Consider the following 16,504-nt stretch of genomic DNA (forward strand, 5'->3'; position numbering starts at 1 on the left):
GGAAACTGCAGAAGACCCTCTGATGTACAAGGGGATGATCCAATTTTTCAAGTTTTATATGCTTTAAATATGTTTAGAAAACACTTCATGGCATTTTGTTGAGGGAAGGGATGTTATATATCCCGTATGTGAAGCATGACCCACCCCCTTTCACAATCACTTTTAATTTAGTTAACTACAATCCAATCTCATACAAAGAATCTTTAAGTATCTTGCCAAAAATGTAGCACCTGCCTGATGTTTTGTGTTGTGTTGCTCCTGTTCAGAAAAAAAAAAAAGGCTTGGGAAAGTCACTGGCTTCTGACAAGAGACTTACCAATATCCACTTTTAATCAAAGCTCTAAAAGGGGTTTTATGCTTTAATCACATCAAATCTTAGTTTTCCTACCCCTCTCTCTTCCCAAAATCCAGCCTCTGCAACCAGCTATACTGAGATCTGGAAATCCATCACCAACCTACTGATGTGGAATAAGTGGCAGTGCTGAGCTGATGCTGAATATAGTTACCAGCCAAAATACATGTTTTCTTTCAGCAAAAACTTCATCATTTGTATATCTTAGCTTTAATAACTGGAGCCATTGTTTTATCTAATGCATTAATAGCCTACAGAATTTCAGTGGAAGGTGCTGGCACATGTTTAGTGGTGAATGATACTGTATCTTTTACCAATTCTTTGATCTCTGTACGCTTGCAAAACCGTCAGGCAGCTCACAGTTGGTTTCTAAGCTGTGATGTTGCCGTCAATAAAAATGCATCAGTAAATTACACCTGAGGTGTTAGAGCCCTAAAAAGTGGTCTGCTAATAGTGTTGTAAAAATGCGGCTATTACTGTACCTATGTAGAATCATACAGAGCTGTAGAAATAAGTTAAATAAAAGGCACAGTACTGTCTGCCCAGTTGTATCATATGGCAAGGTCATAAGGAAACTACAATCAACGTAACATATTTCAGGAACAATGAAAATGCATTTATCAAAGACAGATGAATTTGATTACCAAATCAGACCAAACTCTTCAACATGCGACTAATTTTAAGGACGTAATTACTTCTTTGTAACATTAAGCACAGGCTTGAACACTTTGTTGAATCAAAGCATTACACAGGCTGTTGGGAAAGGTAGCAAAGAGGCAAACTGGAGACTTGCTCAGAACAGCAGGTCTGTAATGGTCTTGGGAAGAGATACCAGTTCGCCTGCTTCTAATCCTTTGTGCCATTAGAAAACCATAAACATTGCTTTTTCCTTCTATTTCTTTCCATCTTTGTTAATCACAGGATTTCTCCATGAAAACAGAAATGTACTTAAAGTCCATGTACTTCATTAAGTGTCATTTACTCCTTCAGAATATTTCCATCCTGAACTGCAATTCTTTGAGATAATGTAATTAACTTTAGATGAAATTTTTATCAAAGTAGTATCAGAGACAGAATATTACTTACAAAACTAAGAACTTAAGCAAAACAACCAGAAAGATCCGGTTTTGTTAAAATATTTTAAAGCACAGCTTAATCTGGAAAACTGGTCATAAAAAAGGATAACATTTTACTCAGCGCAGCAGCTCCTTTTGGTTACTCAGCATAATTCCTCCTTATATTAGTTAAACAAATAAGCATGATTTTAAAAATTAGCATTCCAGAGCCAATACATTCATAAGAAGGAAACTGTATTCTAACATCAACAAAATATTAACTGCAGAGCAGTTATAGAGCCAGATTTTTCCCTCAGTTACTCCACTGCAATCCTACTGAAAACAATAAGGGTATGTAGACAGAAAAAAAGGAAAAACCGTGATTACAGGGTCTTTATTGTGCATAAATCATACCATGATTACGCAAAAACAAGAAAGAAAAACAACTTCACTACCGTATGCCAGATTTATTCTGAAGGCTAACAAACCCATTTTCGATTCAAATTGAACTTTAATCAAAAAGGTATGGAAATAACTGCATATAATATTGAAGCTGAAACTTTTCTAAATAATTATATATCAACAAACTTTTTCAGACAATTATTCACTGAATAATGCACAAAGGATATGAATTTCAAAAGTAAAAAATGTCACTGTAGATATGAAATTCTGATTGAGAAATTTGCATTTTGTTTTTGTTCTAGAACATGTGGCCATCTTTATTTCAGAAAAGAATACTATTACTTTCCATTTAGAGACAGCAATTCCTTTAATTTGAGCATTTGGAAGAGCAATGCAAATATTAACAAGATGCACCTTCCAAAGAAATGCCCCAACTTCCCCTTGATCTCAGTGAAAACTTGAGAAATTTGGCAGTTTGCCTAAGAACTTTAGCACATTCAGGAGATCAAGCCTTAGGCATCATGAGACTCTTGAGCTCATGACAGGGATGATGTTCAGCTGGGAACGAAATAGTTGTCCAATCCTAGAAATGCTTTGACACTTCAGGGTATTTCCACATTCTGGACTGGGATAAAACAAGGACAATATGAAGTTTTAGTTTGTAGGAAATGACTTAAAGAAAGAGAAAGACACATCCCAGACATTACACTGATTATTAAGTCATTGGCTTTTGGCCAAGTCAAGTCAAATGGAGATCTGAACCCAAAGCACCATATTTTGTGAATTTCCTGCTATTTCCTCACAGCCTTGTATTTATTTATTCTTCTTTCATTTTGACCAGAAATTAACCCTGAACCTAAGCATTTTTCACTAAACTTCTGCTGATACACTCTCAAAAACAATTTTAGTTCTGAACAGACATTCCTAAACAAAAAAAAAAAAAATTGGAGGCAGGAAATTCCCCCCCCCCAACACACGCAGATCATCTTACCCATTACTGAAATATGAATACTTTTATAGTATAGGAACTGGTAATTCTCAGACTTATTTCTGAGAGGCTGATTTGATATTGATGTTGATGAGATAATAAAAAATGTACTTGTCGATAGTATGTGAAAATCTCTAAAACTGAACCTTAGTTGGTCTTTTCGAAAATATATATTCTCCTCAATTTTGGAAACAGAAGAAGAATAATGCATTATACTAATGAATGGAAGAAATTTGGAAATTGCAAAATAGCCACTATACTGATAAGCAATGAAGTAAAACACAGAGACATTCATATAAAAGACAAGTGAAAAGATATATATAAAAAAATAATTTTCATTCAGCAAACACAAAAACTAGTCAAGTTTAGCTCCATGTCCTGCATAACAATAATAGCAAGGATGAACGTTTGTCTATACATTTATAAAACCTGACTGAAAACCAGACTTTGAAGAGATAAGGTATAAATTTTTGTCTCTTTTGAAGAAATAAGGTATAAATAAATACCTACACTGGAAGGTATTTATTTCCTGTAATGATTGAAAGAAAATCTAATTTACAATACTTTTACTTCTATCCCATAATAACAGGCCATATAGTAAGTAAAGGGTATTGTTTCTTAAACTAACCTTAAGAAAGAGAAAATCTAGAATTTCATGACAGGAATGATGTTTTAGTATTGACATGTTTAAAAAAATCATTTGTTTAATATAATAAACACAAAATATACAAACTATTTTAATTAAATTACCTGGCTTGTGGCAAACCATAGCTGGTTCCTACTCCAACACGTGGTAAGCTGTACACAACTTTTTTCACTGTTGCTTGGTCAGGAAAATTAAACATAACAGAAGCTGAATGAAGAAGAGAAAATATGGACTGGTAAACCATTTGCAGAAGTCTGTTTCTCCACCCACATATATGTTTAAAATGCTTTTTGTTTTTTATTTGGGAAGACAATTCAGTTCCACTTTTATCCTCCTCTGGATCCAAGTCAGAACAGAAATTCCTGGCATACTTCATACCTATGTAGCATTAGCTGGTTAACATTTTGGCAGTAACTCTCCCATTTTGCAGAAGACCTGAGTGAGGTATACTTCAGAGGAACTGCAGCTTACCATTAACACATATAACCTCTTATCAGGCTGGGAAGCTGTTCAGTAGTTGGCATGGCATTCGGTCTTCTAACTGGTATGTTAAAACACACAGGACTGGAAATTGTTTAATTCCCTCTCCAGTTGAAATCAAAACTTACATCAGAGCTCCTCAGGGCAAAAGACTACTGACATACCTCATCAACCTCTCAACTCTGATTCAGACTAGCACATACAGAAAACTGAGTGGATCCATTTATTGATCTGGTCCTTTTTACTTTAACTCAGTTTATAATTAGAAAAGTAAATATCCTTTTAGATATTTCACTAAAATATTTACAGAAAATGAAGGAGAGGGGTGAGATCACAGAAAAAGCAAATTTCCTATAAAAATTTGCAGAATTTACCAATTGCAATTATCTGTTTTTTTAAATAAATCTCACCGCTGCACAGAAAGCAGTGAGATTGATTTTAATACGAAATGCAATGAATACATGCAAGAGTAAGCATTATTGAACACAGACATAAGCACTTTATCAAAGCAAGCACAGAGTTTAAATTCTAAGATTAATAAGTAACACACAAAATAACTACTAGCACATTTTTATGCAACAAAATAAACAAAGACATACTTCTGTTTGCCATAAACACTTCCAAAGCTGTGTTCTGGAGAAGATAACGTCTTGAAAAAACAGCCCGAATCTCACTGAACATCCATTTTCCATGAAGGCCTTCTGTATAGGCGAGGACCTTTAAAGAAAGTCAAGGTGACAGTTATTAGCAGGAGTTTTTCATTAAAATATTGCATAAGAACATAGTAAATTTTACCCATCAGTGAAGCACATTTAAGTTAATCACACCTCTTTAACACTTGAAAACCGTGAGTTAAAATATGAACTTAAATGTTTTTAAAAAATGCAATGAAGTATAACTGTTAGAAGAATATCAGTAAGTACCGTAACCTGACGTTCCTAAGATCTATTTTTCATGAGTCACATCAACTTATTTTCTTCAAAAAAAACCCAAACTCTACCAGCAAGCACAGGGTAATGGAGACAGTTGCAATTATGCTTAGCTGTATTTTCTTCCAACAGTGTGCATGCCACAGTTGTCAGTTATGTATCAGGTAACAGATTTACTTTTGAGGCTATATCTTGTGCACAGTACAACCAGAATAATATAAGTTGCTATTCACATCCATTTCAGGGTCATAAATTAGAACTCCCTCCATTCCATTAATAAATACAGAAATTAGCTAGAGCAATATGTCGACACAATAATTTTTCTAAAGTTAAGTACATTTAATATCCCAAACCATGAACAAATTTAACAATTTGTATTTTTGCATTTTAAAATTAATGTGAAAATATTTTAAAATAAAATAGCTAAAAATTAGCATTGCTTTTCCAATTTGTCAGTATCTCAATTTAAGGTATTGGTCTAAGACTAGATATTAATACTTAAATAATCTTTTTCACTCCTCCTTCACTGTTCTGGATGTACAGGAAAACAGACAAAAAAAGACACAATTTAATTAAGTATCAGCTTTATTAACTTCTCTTATCTGTGAATCATCATTCCAGCACTATCATGTATAGAATAACCCTTTCCCAATCCTTTTTATCAGCTGGAAGGCTGCTTTCAGCCCTCCACCTCTGCTCAGGTGGGCTCTGCCCATAGCTGAGACCCTGACACTTCATCCTACGAGGAGTCAGTCGTTAGGGATGGGGACCATCCCCTCACCACACCCAACTGCATTTCCCAGGCTCTGTAGACTGCGCCTTCCCCTAGCCTTACTAAGAGAGTTGCAGCCCCGGTGAAACAAAGAAACGCAATGAACGCCTTCACTAAAGGGAAATGCAAAAAGAAGGTTTTAGACTGGAGATATTGAATTTCTCTGTTCTCCATTAGGCACACGGAAACTGTTGGTATACCAGCTTGCAGTGCTTTACTCACTCAGTTGAGGTGTTTGCTTTCTGTAATCATGACCTCCCCCAACTTCTGAATAGGGAAATATTAGGGAGACCGTATGTTGCTTCATGCATGAGGTAATGGAAATTGTATTCCTTCAGTTTTTTCACTGATGTAGCTTCAAGTTATTAACATATCTTCATATATGAAAAAGCTAATTTAAGTTTGTATACTTTGTGTTAAATATTTGTTAATTTGCTCTCCATAACTTCTTTCTCATAACCATGATGAGTCTATTTCAGAGATGACGGTAACAACAGCAACGAAATGAATGTGCTTCAGCACACTGAAGAGCATTGAAATGTTAGTTCTGTCCTTGGTGGAAACTGGAGAGAGAAACAGGCCCCTGTACTGTCTATATGGGAAGAAGTTACAGACAAGACTTAGAGCAATGCCGAGGCTGATGGTACTGCTTCATTCACCTCAGCTCTCCACACTAACTAAACACAGCCTTGAAGAAGAGAAGGGGCTTGATTTCTTTGGGGTCTGCAAGACACATGCAAGAGACTATACGTTCCCTCCATTCAGTCACAGGCCATCTGTGGAATTACTACCTCGTATGCTAAATTCTTGCACTGGTAAATTAACTTTCGTGTTTAAAATCTGCATTTCATTTTTACTTTGAACTCTGTTGACTTCAGCTTCTAGCCACTAGATCTTGTGACACCTTTGCTGTGAGATTAGAGAGTCTTCTAGTATCAGATAACTTTTCCTTGTGTCAGTAATTACAGATTGTGATGCAGTTACTGCTTAGCTTTCTCTTTGATAAGCTAAATAAACCAAATTTCCCTTCAGTCTTTCATTGAGATCAGATGCTGGGATACAGCTGGTATCATGTATGTGAAATTCAGATGGTTAAGAAAAATGACTGTGAAGATTCCAGCACCTCCTACTTTGAATGCATTCTGCTGCTATCTGATACATAATTTTTGTAAATACACAGGTTCTTAAGATACAGAGAGGAAATAGGGAGGAAAACACTCAAGTTTAAAAAGCTAAAAGATGAGAACAGACTTTAGAGAGAGGAGTTTGAAAATGTATATAGCTGTAACCAGATCTACAGCAGCCAGCAGATTTGCCAAAGAATTAGTTCCTTGACAAAACACCATGCTTTAGGAATTCACTTTTTGTTTCAAAAATGTTTCTACTTGGCCTATTTTTTTCTAAAAAAAAAAATGTTTCATAGAATCATAGAATCATAGAATCATTAAGATTGGAAAAGACCTCTAAGATCATCGAGTCCAACCATCAACCCAACACTACCATGCCCACTACACCATGTCCCTAAGCGCCTCATCTACACGTCTTTTAAATACTCCCACGGATGGTGACTCAACCACTTCCCTGGGCAGCCTGTTCCAAGGCCTGACCACTCTTTCAGTAAAGAAATTTCTCCTAATGTCCAATCTAAACCTCCCTCGGCGCAACTTGAGGCCATTTCCTCTCATCCTATCGCTGGTTACTTGGCAGAAGAGACCAACACCCACCTCGCTACAACCTCCTTTCAGGTAGTTGTAGAGCGCGATGAGGTCTCCCCTCAGCCTCTTCTTCTCCAGACTAAACAACCCCAGTTCCCTCAGCCACTCCACATAAGACTTGTGCTCCAGGCCCTTCACCAGCTTCGTTGCCCTTCTCTGGACATGCTCCAGCACCTCCATGTCCTTCTTGGAGTGAGGGGCCCAAAACTGAACACAGTATTCGAGGTGCGGCCTCACCAGTGCTGAGTACAGGGGCACGATCACCTCCCTACTCCTGCTGGCCACACTATTTCTGATACAGGCCAGGATGCCATTGGCCTTCTTGGCCATCTGGGCACACTGTCGGCTCATGTTCAGCCGGCTGTCAATCAGCAGCCCCAGGTCCTTTTCCTCTGGGCAGCTTTCCAGCCACTCTTCCCCAAGCCTGTAGCGTTGCCTGGGGTTGTTGTGGCCGAAGTGCAGGACCCGGCACTTGGCCTTGTTGAACCTCATACAGTTGGCCTCGGCCCATCGATCCAGCCTGTCCAGGTCCCTCTGCAGAGCCTCCCTACCCTCCAGCAGATCAACACTCCCGCCCAACTTGGTGTCATCTGCAAACTTACTGAGGGAGCACTCGATCCCCTCGTCCAGATCATTGATAAAGATCTTGAACAAGACAGGCCCCAAAACTGAGCCCCGGGAACACCGCTCATGACCGGCCGCCAACTGGATTTAACCCCATTCACCACAACTCTCTGGGCTCGGCCATCCAGCCAGTTTTTTACCCAGTGAAGAGTGTACCTAAGGCGTGAGCCGCCAGCTTCTCTAGGAGAATGCTGTGGGAGACAGTGTCAAAGGCTTTACTGAAGTCCAGGTAGACCACATCCACAGCCTTTCCCTCATCCACGAGGCGGGTCACCTGGCCATAGAAGGAGATCAGGTTGGTCAAGCAGGACCTGCCTTCCATGAACCCATGCTGGCTGGGCCTGATCCCCTGGTTGTCCCGCACATGGCTTGTGAGCGCCCTCAAGACGAACCACTCCATAACCTTCCCCGGCACCGAGGTCAGGCTGACCGGCCTGTAGTTCCTCGGATCCTCCTTCCGGCCCTTCTTGTAGATGGGCGTCACATTTGCTAACCTCCAGTCCACTGGGACCTCCCCAGTTAGCCAGGACTGCTGATAAATGATGGAGAGTGGCTTGGCAAGCTCCTCCGCCAGCTCCCTCAGTACCCTTGGGTGGATCCCATCCGGCCCCATAGACTTGTGAGCATCCAGGTGGCGTAGCAGGTCGTTAACTGCTTCCTCTTGGATTATGGGGGGTTTATCCTGCTCGCCGTCCCTGTCTTCCAGCTCAGGGGGCTGAGTACCCTGAGGATAACTGCTCTGACTATTAAAGACTGAGGCAAAGAAGGTGTTAAGTACCTCAGCCTTATCCTCGTCCTTGGTGGCAACGTTCCCCCCCCCATCCAATAAAGGATGGAGATTCTCCTTGGCTCTCTTTTTGTCATTAATATACTTGTAAAAACATTTTTTGTTGTCTCTCAAGACAGCGGCCAGGTTGAGTTCTAGCTGGGCTTTTGCCTTTCTAATTTCCACTCTGCACGACCTAACGAGATCCCTGTATTCTTCTTGAGTTGCCTGCCCCTTCTTCCAAAGGTCATAAACTCTCCTTTTTTTCCTGATTCCCAGCCAGAGCTCCCCATTTAGCCAGGCAGGTCATCTTCCCCACCCGTTCTTCTTACGGCACATGGGGACAGCCCGCTCCTGCGCCTTTAAGACCTCCTTCTTGAAGAACGTCCAGCCTTCCTGGACCCCTTTGCCCTTCAGGACTGTCTGCCAAGGGACCCTCTCGACCAGTGTCCTGAGCAGGCCAAAGTCTGCCCTCTGGAAGTCCATGGTAGCGGTTTTGTTGACCCCCCTCCTTACTTAACCAAGTATCGAGAATTCTATCATTTCATGGTTGCTAAGCCCAAGCCGGCCTCCGACCACCACATCTCATAGAATCATAGAATCATAGAATCATTAAGGTTGGAAAAGACCTCTAAGATCATCGAGTCCAACCGTCAACCCAACACCACCATACCCACTACACCATGTCCCTAAGCGCCTCATCTACACGTCTTTTAAATACTCCCACGGATGGTGACTCAACCACTTCCCTGGGCAGCCTGTTCCAAGGCCTGACCACTCTTTCAGTAAAGAAATTTCTCCTAATGTCCAATCTAAACCTCCCTCGGCGCAACTTGAGGCCATTTCCTCTCATCCTATCGCTGGTTACTTGGCAGAAGAGACCAACACCCACCTCACTACAACCTCCTTTCAGGTAGTTGTAGAGCGCGATGAGGTCTCCCCTCAGCCTCTTCTTCTCCAGACTAAACAACCCCAGTTCCCTCAGCCGCTCCTCATAAGACTTGTGCTCCAGGCCCTTCACCAGCTTCGTTGCCCTTCTCTGGACACGCTCCAGCACCTCCATGTCCTTCTTGGAGTGAGGGGCCCAAAACTGAACACAGTATTCGAGGTGCGGCCTCACCAGTGCCGAGTACAGGGGCACGATCACCTCCCTGCTCCTGCTGGCCACACTATTCCTGATACAGGCCAGGATGCCGTTGGCCTTCTTGGCCATCTGGGCACACTGTCGGCTCATGTTCAGCCGGCTGTCAACCAGCGCTCCCAGGTCCTTTTCCTCTGGGCAGCTTTCCAGCCACTCTTCCCCAAGCCTGTAGCGTTGCCTGGGGTTGTTGTGGCCGAAGTGCAGGACTCGGCACTTGGCCTTGTTGAACCTCATACAGTTGGCCTCGGCCCATCGATCCAGCCTGTCCAGGTCCCTCTGCAGAGCCTTCCTACCCTCCAGCAGATCAACACTCCCTCCCAACTTGGTGTCGTCTCCAAACTTATCGAGGGAGCACTCAATCCCCTCATCCAGATCATTGATAAAGATATTGAACAGGACCGGCCCCAGTACTGAGCCCTGGGGAACACCGCTCATGACCGGCTGCCAACTGGATTTATCTCCCACCAGCCCTTCCCTGTTTGTGAACAGCCGGTCAAGCGAGGTACCTCCCCTGGTAGGCTCGCTTACCAGCTGTGTCAGGAAGTTATCTTCCACACACTCCAGGAACCTCCTCGACTGTTTCCTCTCTGCCATGTGGTATTTCCAGCAGACGTCCGGAAAGTTGAAGTCCCCCACGAGAACAAGGGCTAGCGACTGGGAGATTTCTGCCAGCCTCTGGTAGAATATTTCGTCTGCCTCCTCATCCTGGTTAGGTGGTCTATAACAGACTCCCAGCAGGATATCTGCCTTGCTGGCCTTCCCCCTCATCCTTACCCACAAGCACTCGACCTCGTCATCACTACCATTGAGCTCTAGACAGTCGAAGCACTCCCTAACATACAGGGCGATCCCACCGCCTCTCCTTCCTCGCCTGTCCCTTCTGAAGAGCTTATAGCCATCCATTGCAGCACTCCAATCGTGAGACTCATCCCACCACCTTTCTGTGATGGCAACTAAGTCATAGCTATCCTGCTGCACAATGGCTTCCAGCTCCTCCTGTTTGCCGCCCATGCTGCGTGCATTGGTGTAGATGCACTTGAGCTGGGCTACCGATTTCTCCCCCGACATTGGCGTGCCGCGCCTAGGCTCTTCTCTTTATCCTCTTCCCTCTTCGAACCTAGTTTAAAGCCCTTTCGATGAGCCCCGCCAACTCATACGCGAGAATCCTTTTCCCCCTGTGAGACAGCTGAACTCTGTCTGTCGCCAGCAGGCCCGGTGCTGTACTGACTATATCCTATGTATTAACATTTTAGATGATTCACAGTAATACTTTTACAATGTCTTGATATGTACCACAGTTTAGTTATTACAGATCAACACTAAAAGCACATTCTATACAGATCCTACACTGGTTGCCTTTTTCTTCCTCCTCTTCTTTCTCAAGTATAAAGCAATCAGAAGTTCATAGAGGTACATTCACCCCACTATGAAATGAATGGCTTAAAATAGCACTCCAATAAACCAGTAGAAAGGATAGGAAATCAGAGGAAAGGAAGGAGTCTATAATTCAATTACTATCCTCAATTACACTCTTCTTAACTGTCTATTAGTCCTACAAATATCATATTATCATGTTGATATCAAATCATCTCAATTATTTCAGTATTTCTGTTGTATTGTTTTCCTGTCCAAGATATACTACCCATTTTTGTTATCCTCCATAACATAACATTCATCTATTTTCAAGCGATGCATTAAACCTTCCATTATTAGTATCTACAGTTATTAGGTATCTACAGTTTACAGCAGAAATTATTAACATTATTGCAGGATTCTTTCTTGTTGTTGTTATAAGAGCCAAAATAAAGTAATTTCATTTTTCTGAATTTGGATCCTTTGAAAGGTTTATACTTTTTTTTTAATTCCAGGATGATTTTTAGCATTTCACTTTCTCATATCACACGAATGAGGGCCTGGCTATTTTACATTTTTTACAGACTGCATATTTTGTATATTTCATTATTCATAAAGACATGGAAATAACCACTTCATTCACCAAAAGACACTGAAATTATGTTACCTAGTTATGTGAAGCCAAAATTACTATGTGCTTCATCCAATATTTTGTTGTTGTTTATATTTAAAGTTAGTGCTCTTTATTTTGATAGTTTTATGAGGTTTTCTCCTAAAAACAGTTGTGAAGACTTTTTCTTCTAGGCATGTCTTAATGGCTAGACATGAGACTAAGCACTGAATTATATATAGGTGCCAAATAAGCTGTTTTTAATAAAATAAAAACCAACTAGCCAACCAACCATTTCTACGTTTGAACTGAGCACACTTTTCATTTTTAATATCAGCTGCAATTATTTGGTTTAAAGCATATTTCTTCTTGCAAAACCCTTTCATTTACTCAGAAATATGGGTATGTTTTAAGGATAGTAATGGGTGCACTGGCCAGACGATAGACCAAGAATAAAAATTTGCTGGGATGCACTGCAGTAAGATGAAGCTGTCACCCTCAGAGTGGAAATGAGAAGTCCCTAAAGCTCAGGGTTCTGTAACATGGAACAACATCTATTGGTGACACTTAGATTAGCTTACTAAAGCAGCATGGGATGTTCAGATGGAAAGCTCTATGGAAGAGAAACAAAACCATTACTGAAGTGCTTTCCTCATTGGCTCAAATATGAAGGCTCCATTATTTTAATTTTATTTCTGATGTAAACAACTTCTTTTTTTTCAATTAAGAGTTGGGACATTTTTAATAATTTAATTAAGCCTACTTCAGTAATTGTTCAATTATTGATAATAAAGTAATTGTTAATTAACAGCTAGAATTTTGAAGTATTAGATCAACCAGAAGACCAGAAATGCTAGTTTCCATTCTACTAGCATCCCTGATAGATTATCTCCACAGGAGAAAACTTCAGTATTGAGGATTATTTTTTGCTGTTTTCAACCTGTTGTGGTTTTTGGTATCTCATAGTACCAGACACAGCACTGTAAAAGGATATTTCTTTTGATTATTGTTTCTGGAATTGAAATAATCACAAAATCAGGTGTTATAAAGAAATCAAGGAAAGCAGCCTGTACAAGTCCTATCTGTTCTCAGTGGCTAACCTTATGATAAGAATGGTCACTTCTCCAACCTGTTGCAAAGAATTGTTGCTTATTGCTCAATATTTCCTTTTTTAAAATAGCTCTTTTGGGTGATTCATTAATGCCTATGTATGTGAATTTAATCTACTATTTTCAATGGGAATTCATCATTTGTCTTTTGGAACCAGATTTCTGGTTCCGGGTATTTCATTCTAACCTGATTCCTCAATGAAAGTATCAATTGATATTTGTAACATTTGCCAAGCTTTGTTTGTTTCTAGTGCAAAATGCATGTATCCATTAACATGTAATATAACTTCGTTGGGTTTGTGGGTTTTTTTATTTTCAAAGCACTTATTCCCTGATTTCCTTCATTATTCTTTACCTTTTGTACTAATAATGTCTAACAACAAGAGCAGTAAGGGACATGGTTGCCTTGTACTTATGTATAGTAGAACTGGCTAATTTTTTGCTGCATTTTCACAGATACATTCCAAAGTTCCTATAGATTATTTTTTTCAAAGGCTGAAAAGGATCCTCAGAGTCATGCTTTCTGAATAAGATGGCCATTTCCTGAAATTAAATGCATTCCTTTATCAATGACCAGAAGGGCTTCCAATAATACTGTAATTTTGGTACTGAAAATATTTTTTCATTTTATAAAGACAGTTTTATCCAGTGCTTAAGTGTACCTACTACTATCTTTAACCTGTACACCACTATTTTAGTTAGAACATTAAAGAAAAGAGCTCTGGTATGTCCTTAGTTTAGACATCAAAATCCCATCTATTTGTTAGAGGGCTCTGTTACCTGGTAACACGGGGGTCTTTGTCATGTGGTACTTATTTCATTTTCCTTTTCCTCTGGGTCTGCAAGAAACCTCTAAGAATTTATCCTTTTTCCTCCTTGTAAGTTTACCCCTCCTACTTCTTCAACTTTAATATTTTACATTTCAAAAAATATTCACTTTGCATTTGAATAGATGTATCTTGACTGAGTAAGGTCTAGTGGGATGCTTTGCATCCTGGCAGGCCAACCCAAAGCAACCCTTCATCTTTTTATTGGATTCAAAGGTTTAGACACATATGGTTAAAAGCACTGTATTGTATATTCATAATCTGCCCCTCCAGCAGTCTAATAACCCTAATAATTTTTTCAAGTCTCCCTATTTTCCACTGTTTTAAGTGTTCTGAATTATGTGTCCAGTGCTGCAATTTTCACCAAACTCAGCATGTCTTCCTCAACACTGACAACTATAGCTACAACTATTTTATTTATGCACTAACTATATACTGTACCTTGTTTGTCTTTTTTTTTTTAACTAAGCTTGCAAAGTTGTGTTTCTTCCAATACAAAATAAGCCCTTGTCATCCCCATATACAATAGTCCTTTAGTTTGAATAAGATTTTTTGTTTGTATTTCATTCTTCATTCAGCATCACCAACTTTTGGAAGACAGATTACCTGCAAGAGCCAACTATGAGTCTATCTCATGGGTCCCAACCTTGAACAAAAGACAGAAAGAAGAAATCTTGGTTCTTTCAGTTACACTGCAGTCCCTACACCTATGTTATCAAAATGAACAAAAGTAAAATAGCCTTGGTGTTCCAGGTTTCCAGGTCAGGAGCTTGCATATAGTTTCCCATGACAGACTTTTCTGTGAATGCAGTTGCCAAGGAGAGAAGAGAAACTCTCTGAAGCTCCCTTGTCTATCCTTGTCAAATGAATATTTAATATTCCCTAAGGTTAAGAAAGTGTTTTTTACAATGAAATCCTGTTGTAAACTTTAAAAAAAAAGATTTTTTTTTTGTAAGTCTGACACTATCCTCCTGAAAAATAACCAAACACAGTTGTGATGGGCATGAACTATCCAAAAGGTTCTGCTTGGGTCTTTTGCCTCCCTATTGTGTGGTGGAAACTGTATCTCCTGCTTCTGTATAAAATGAGTTAAGAGGTCCATAATGAAAAAGCTAAAATCTAAATTTGTGGTCACCTCATCTTTTTTGTATGTGAATAGGCACGAAAGAAAAAACAAAGATGCCAAGGAAGGGAAAAAAAAGAAATTATCATTGTGGAAAAAGCTACTATCCTTTATAGTTATATTTGAAATACCAAGCAATAGTATGCTTCAGTCACAAAGCAGCAGTTGATTTCATATTAACCATTTCAGCCTGGTAACCATAAAATTCATGGAACTTATCTGGTACATTCCCTATATCAGTGTCTTACGGGATGCTTCCAAATTTGCAACCTCAGCACTTAAAAGAAGATGCCTGCCAATAAAACATGGAGTACTTCACAAAAGCAAATCACAGTGAATAGATATTTCATCAGAGAGCTGTCTAGAGCCAGCTACAGAAGTGTGCTTATGCACCTGACCCACGTATACAATAGGTATTCATACAATAGTTTAGCATCATTGTACGCTTTTAGAGGCTAGAAACACATGAAAACAATTACTGAAAATCACTCTCTGCTGTCAGGGATTTGGATCTCCCTTTTTCAAGCGTTTGCTAGCATTGCCATTTGCTTCAAGGAAAATGTGAAATTCTGAACGCAGATCTTCCTGGGTTAAAAAAATGGCTCCTGTGCACATACAGCAAACTTTCTTCTCCAGAACCATCTAACAACATGGAGCTCACTACAAGTACATGGCAGACTCCATGATTGCTTCATGTATTCTAAATACAGATTGAAATGACAGACATTAATGGCATGGAACCAGACTCCTAGAGTTTATGAAATACCATATTGAGTAAGCATTATATAAGTTCAAAATGTTTGATGAACTACTGAACATGATCAACTTTCAGATTTAGCAGGAAAAATATGCATACACCGCAACAAGGGATATATCATGTCAAGACATGTAAATGTATAAAGAAAACATATTTATTAAGAAATTTCAAAATCAAGTAAGTTCAAGTAATGAAACACCTTATATTTTGCTTTTCTGAAATGGGAAACTTAGAATGTACGTAGACAGGAAGGGCAATTCAAATTAATTTAATATCCTAGTGTTTCAATGACTTCTTACTATTTTCTTTTTTTGTATACATTTAAGCCTCTTTCAGAACATCCTCTCTGCCTGAATTCCCATAGTCACATAAGAGTAAACACACTTAAAATCTCACCAAAATACCATGTTATCATTTTTCCTTTGCACACTTTGGTCTAGTAAAATGTTCTCAATTTCTCTTTACATTAAGGTCTCCTTTCCCCTTCCTTGTAACATGCTTCTGTGCAAAATGTTTCTTTATTTGTAAGCCTTAAAAGCTTTCCTCCAGGTAGCTCTTGTGATACTATGCTCTGCAGGATGAGCTGAGTATCATGTGCCATTATAATTTCTCCATTCACATCAGTTTTAAAAATCTTTTTTAGAACTTTTTTTTTTACATAAATATTGGCACTCCTGCTTCATTTTTCTCCTCCTCTTCAGGGATCTAAAAAATGCAGATATTATTTTTGTGGTTTTGGGCTTTACTTCCTTGCCAAATTTTCTCAGCTTATACTTCTACTTCCAATGTTTTTTTTAAGCTTTCAAGAGGCCTCTTTTCTTGAAACATGAGGTTCTGTTCACCCCAATCTTTTCT

At 39.4% G+C, this 16,504-nt stretch overlaps 1 protein-coding gene across 1 annotated transcript in view; it reads right to left on the reverse strand.

Moving 5' to 3' along the window:
* Positions 1-16,504, reverse strand: part of NBEA (neurobeachin) — a 426,845-nt gene that overhangs the window by 102,905 nt on the left and 307,436 nt on the right. The window contains exons 40-41 of the mRNA XM_075139786.1: positions 4,523-4,640; positions 3,548-3,650 (exon numbers count right to left, since the gene is read on the reverse strand). Of these exons, the coding sequence (XP_074995887.1) occupies positions 3,548-3,650; positions 4,523-4,640 (221 nt within the window). The remainder of the gene's footprint in view (positions 1-3,547; positions 3,651-4,522; positions 4,641-16,504) is intronic.

The sequence above is a fragment of the Calonectris borealis genome, chromosome 1 (assembly GCF_964195595.1).
Source record: "Calonectris borealis chromosome 1, bCalBor7.hap1.2, whole genome shotgun sequence".
Classification (NCBI taxonomy): Eukaryota; Metazoa; Chordata; class Aves; order Procellariiformes; family Procellariidae; genus Calonectris; species Calonectris borealis.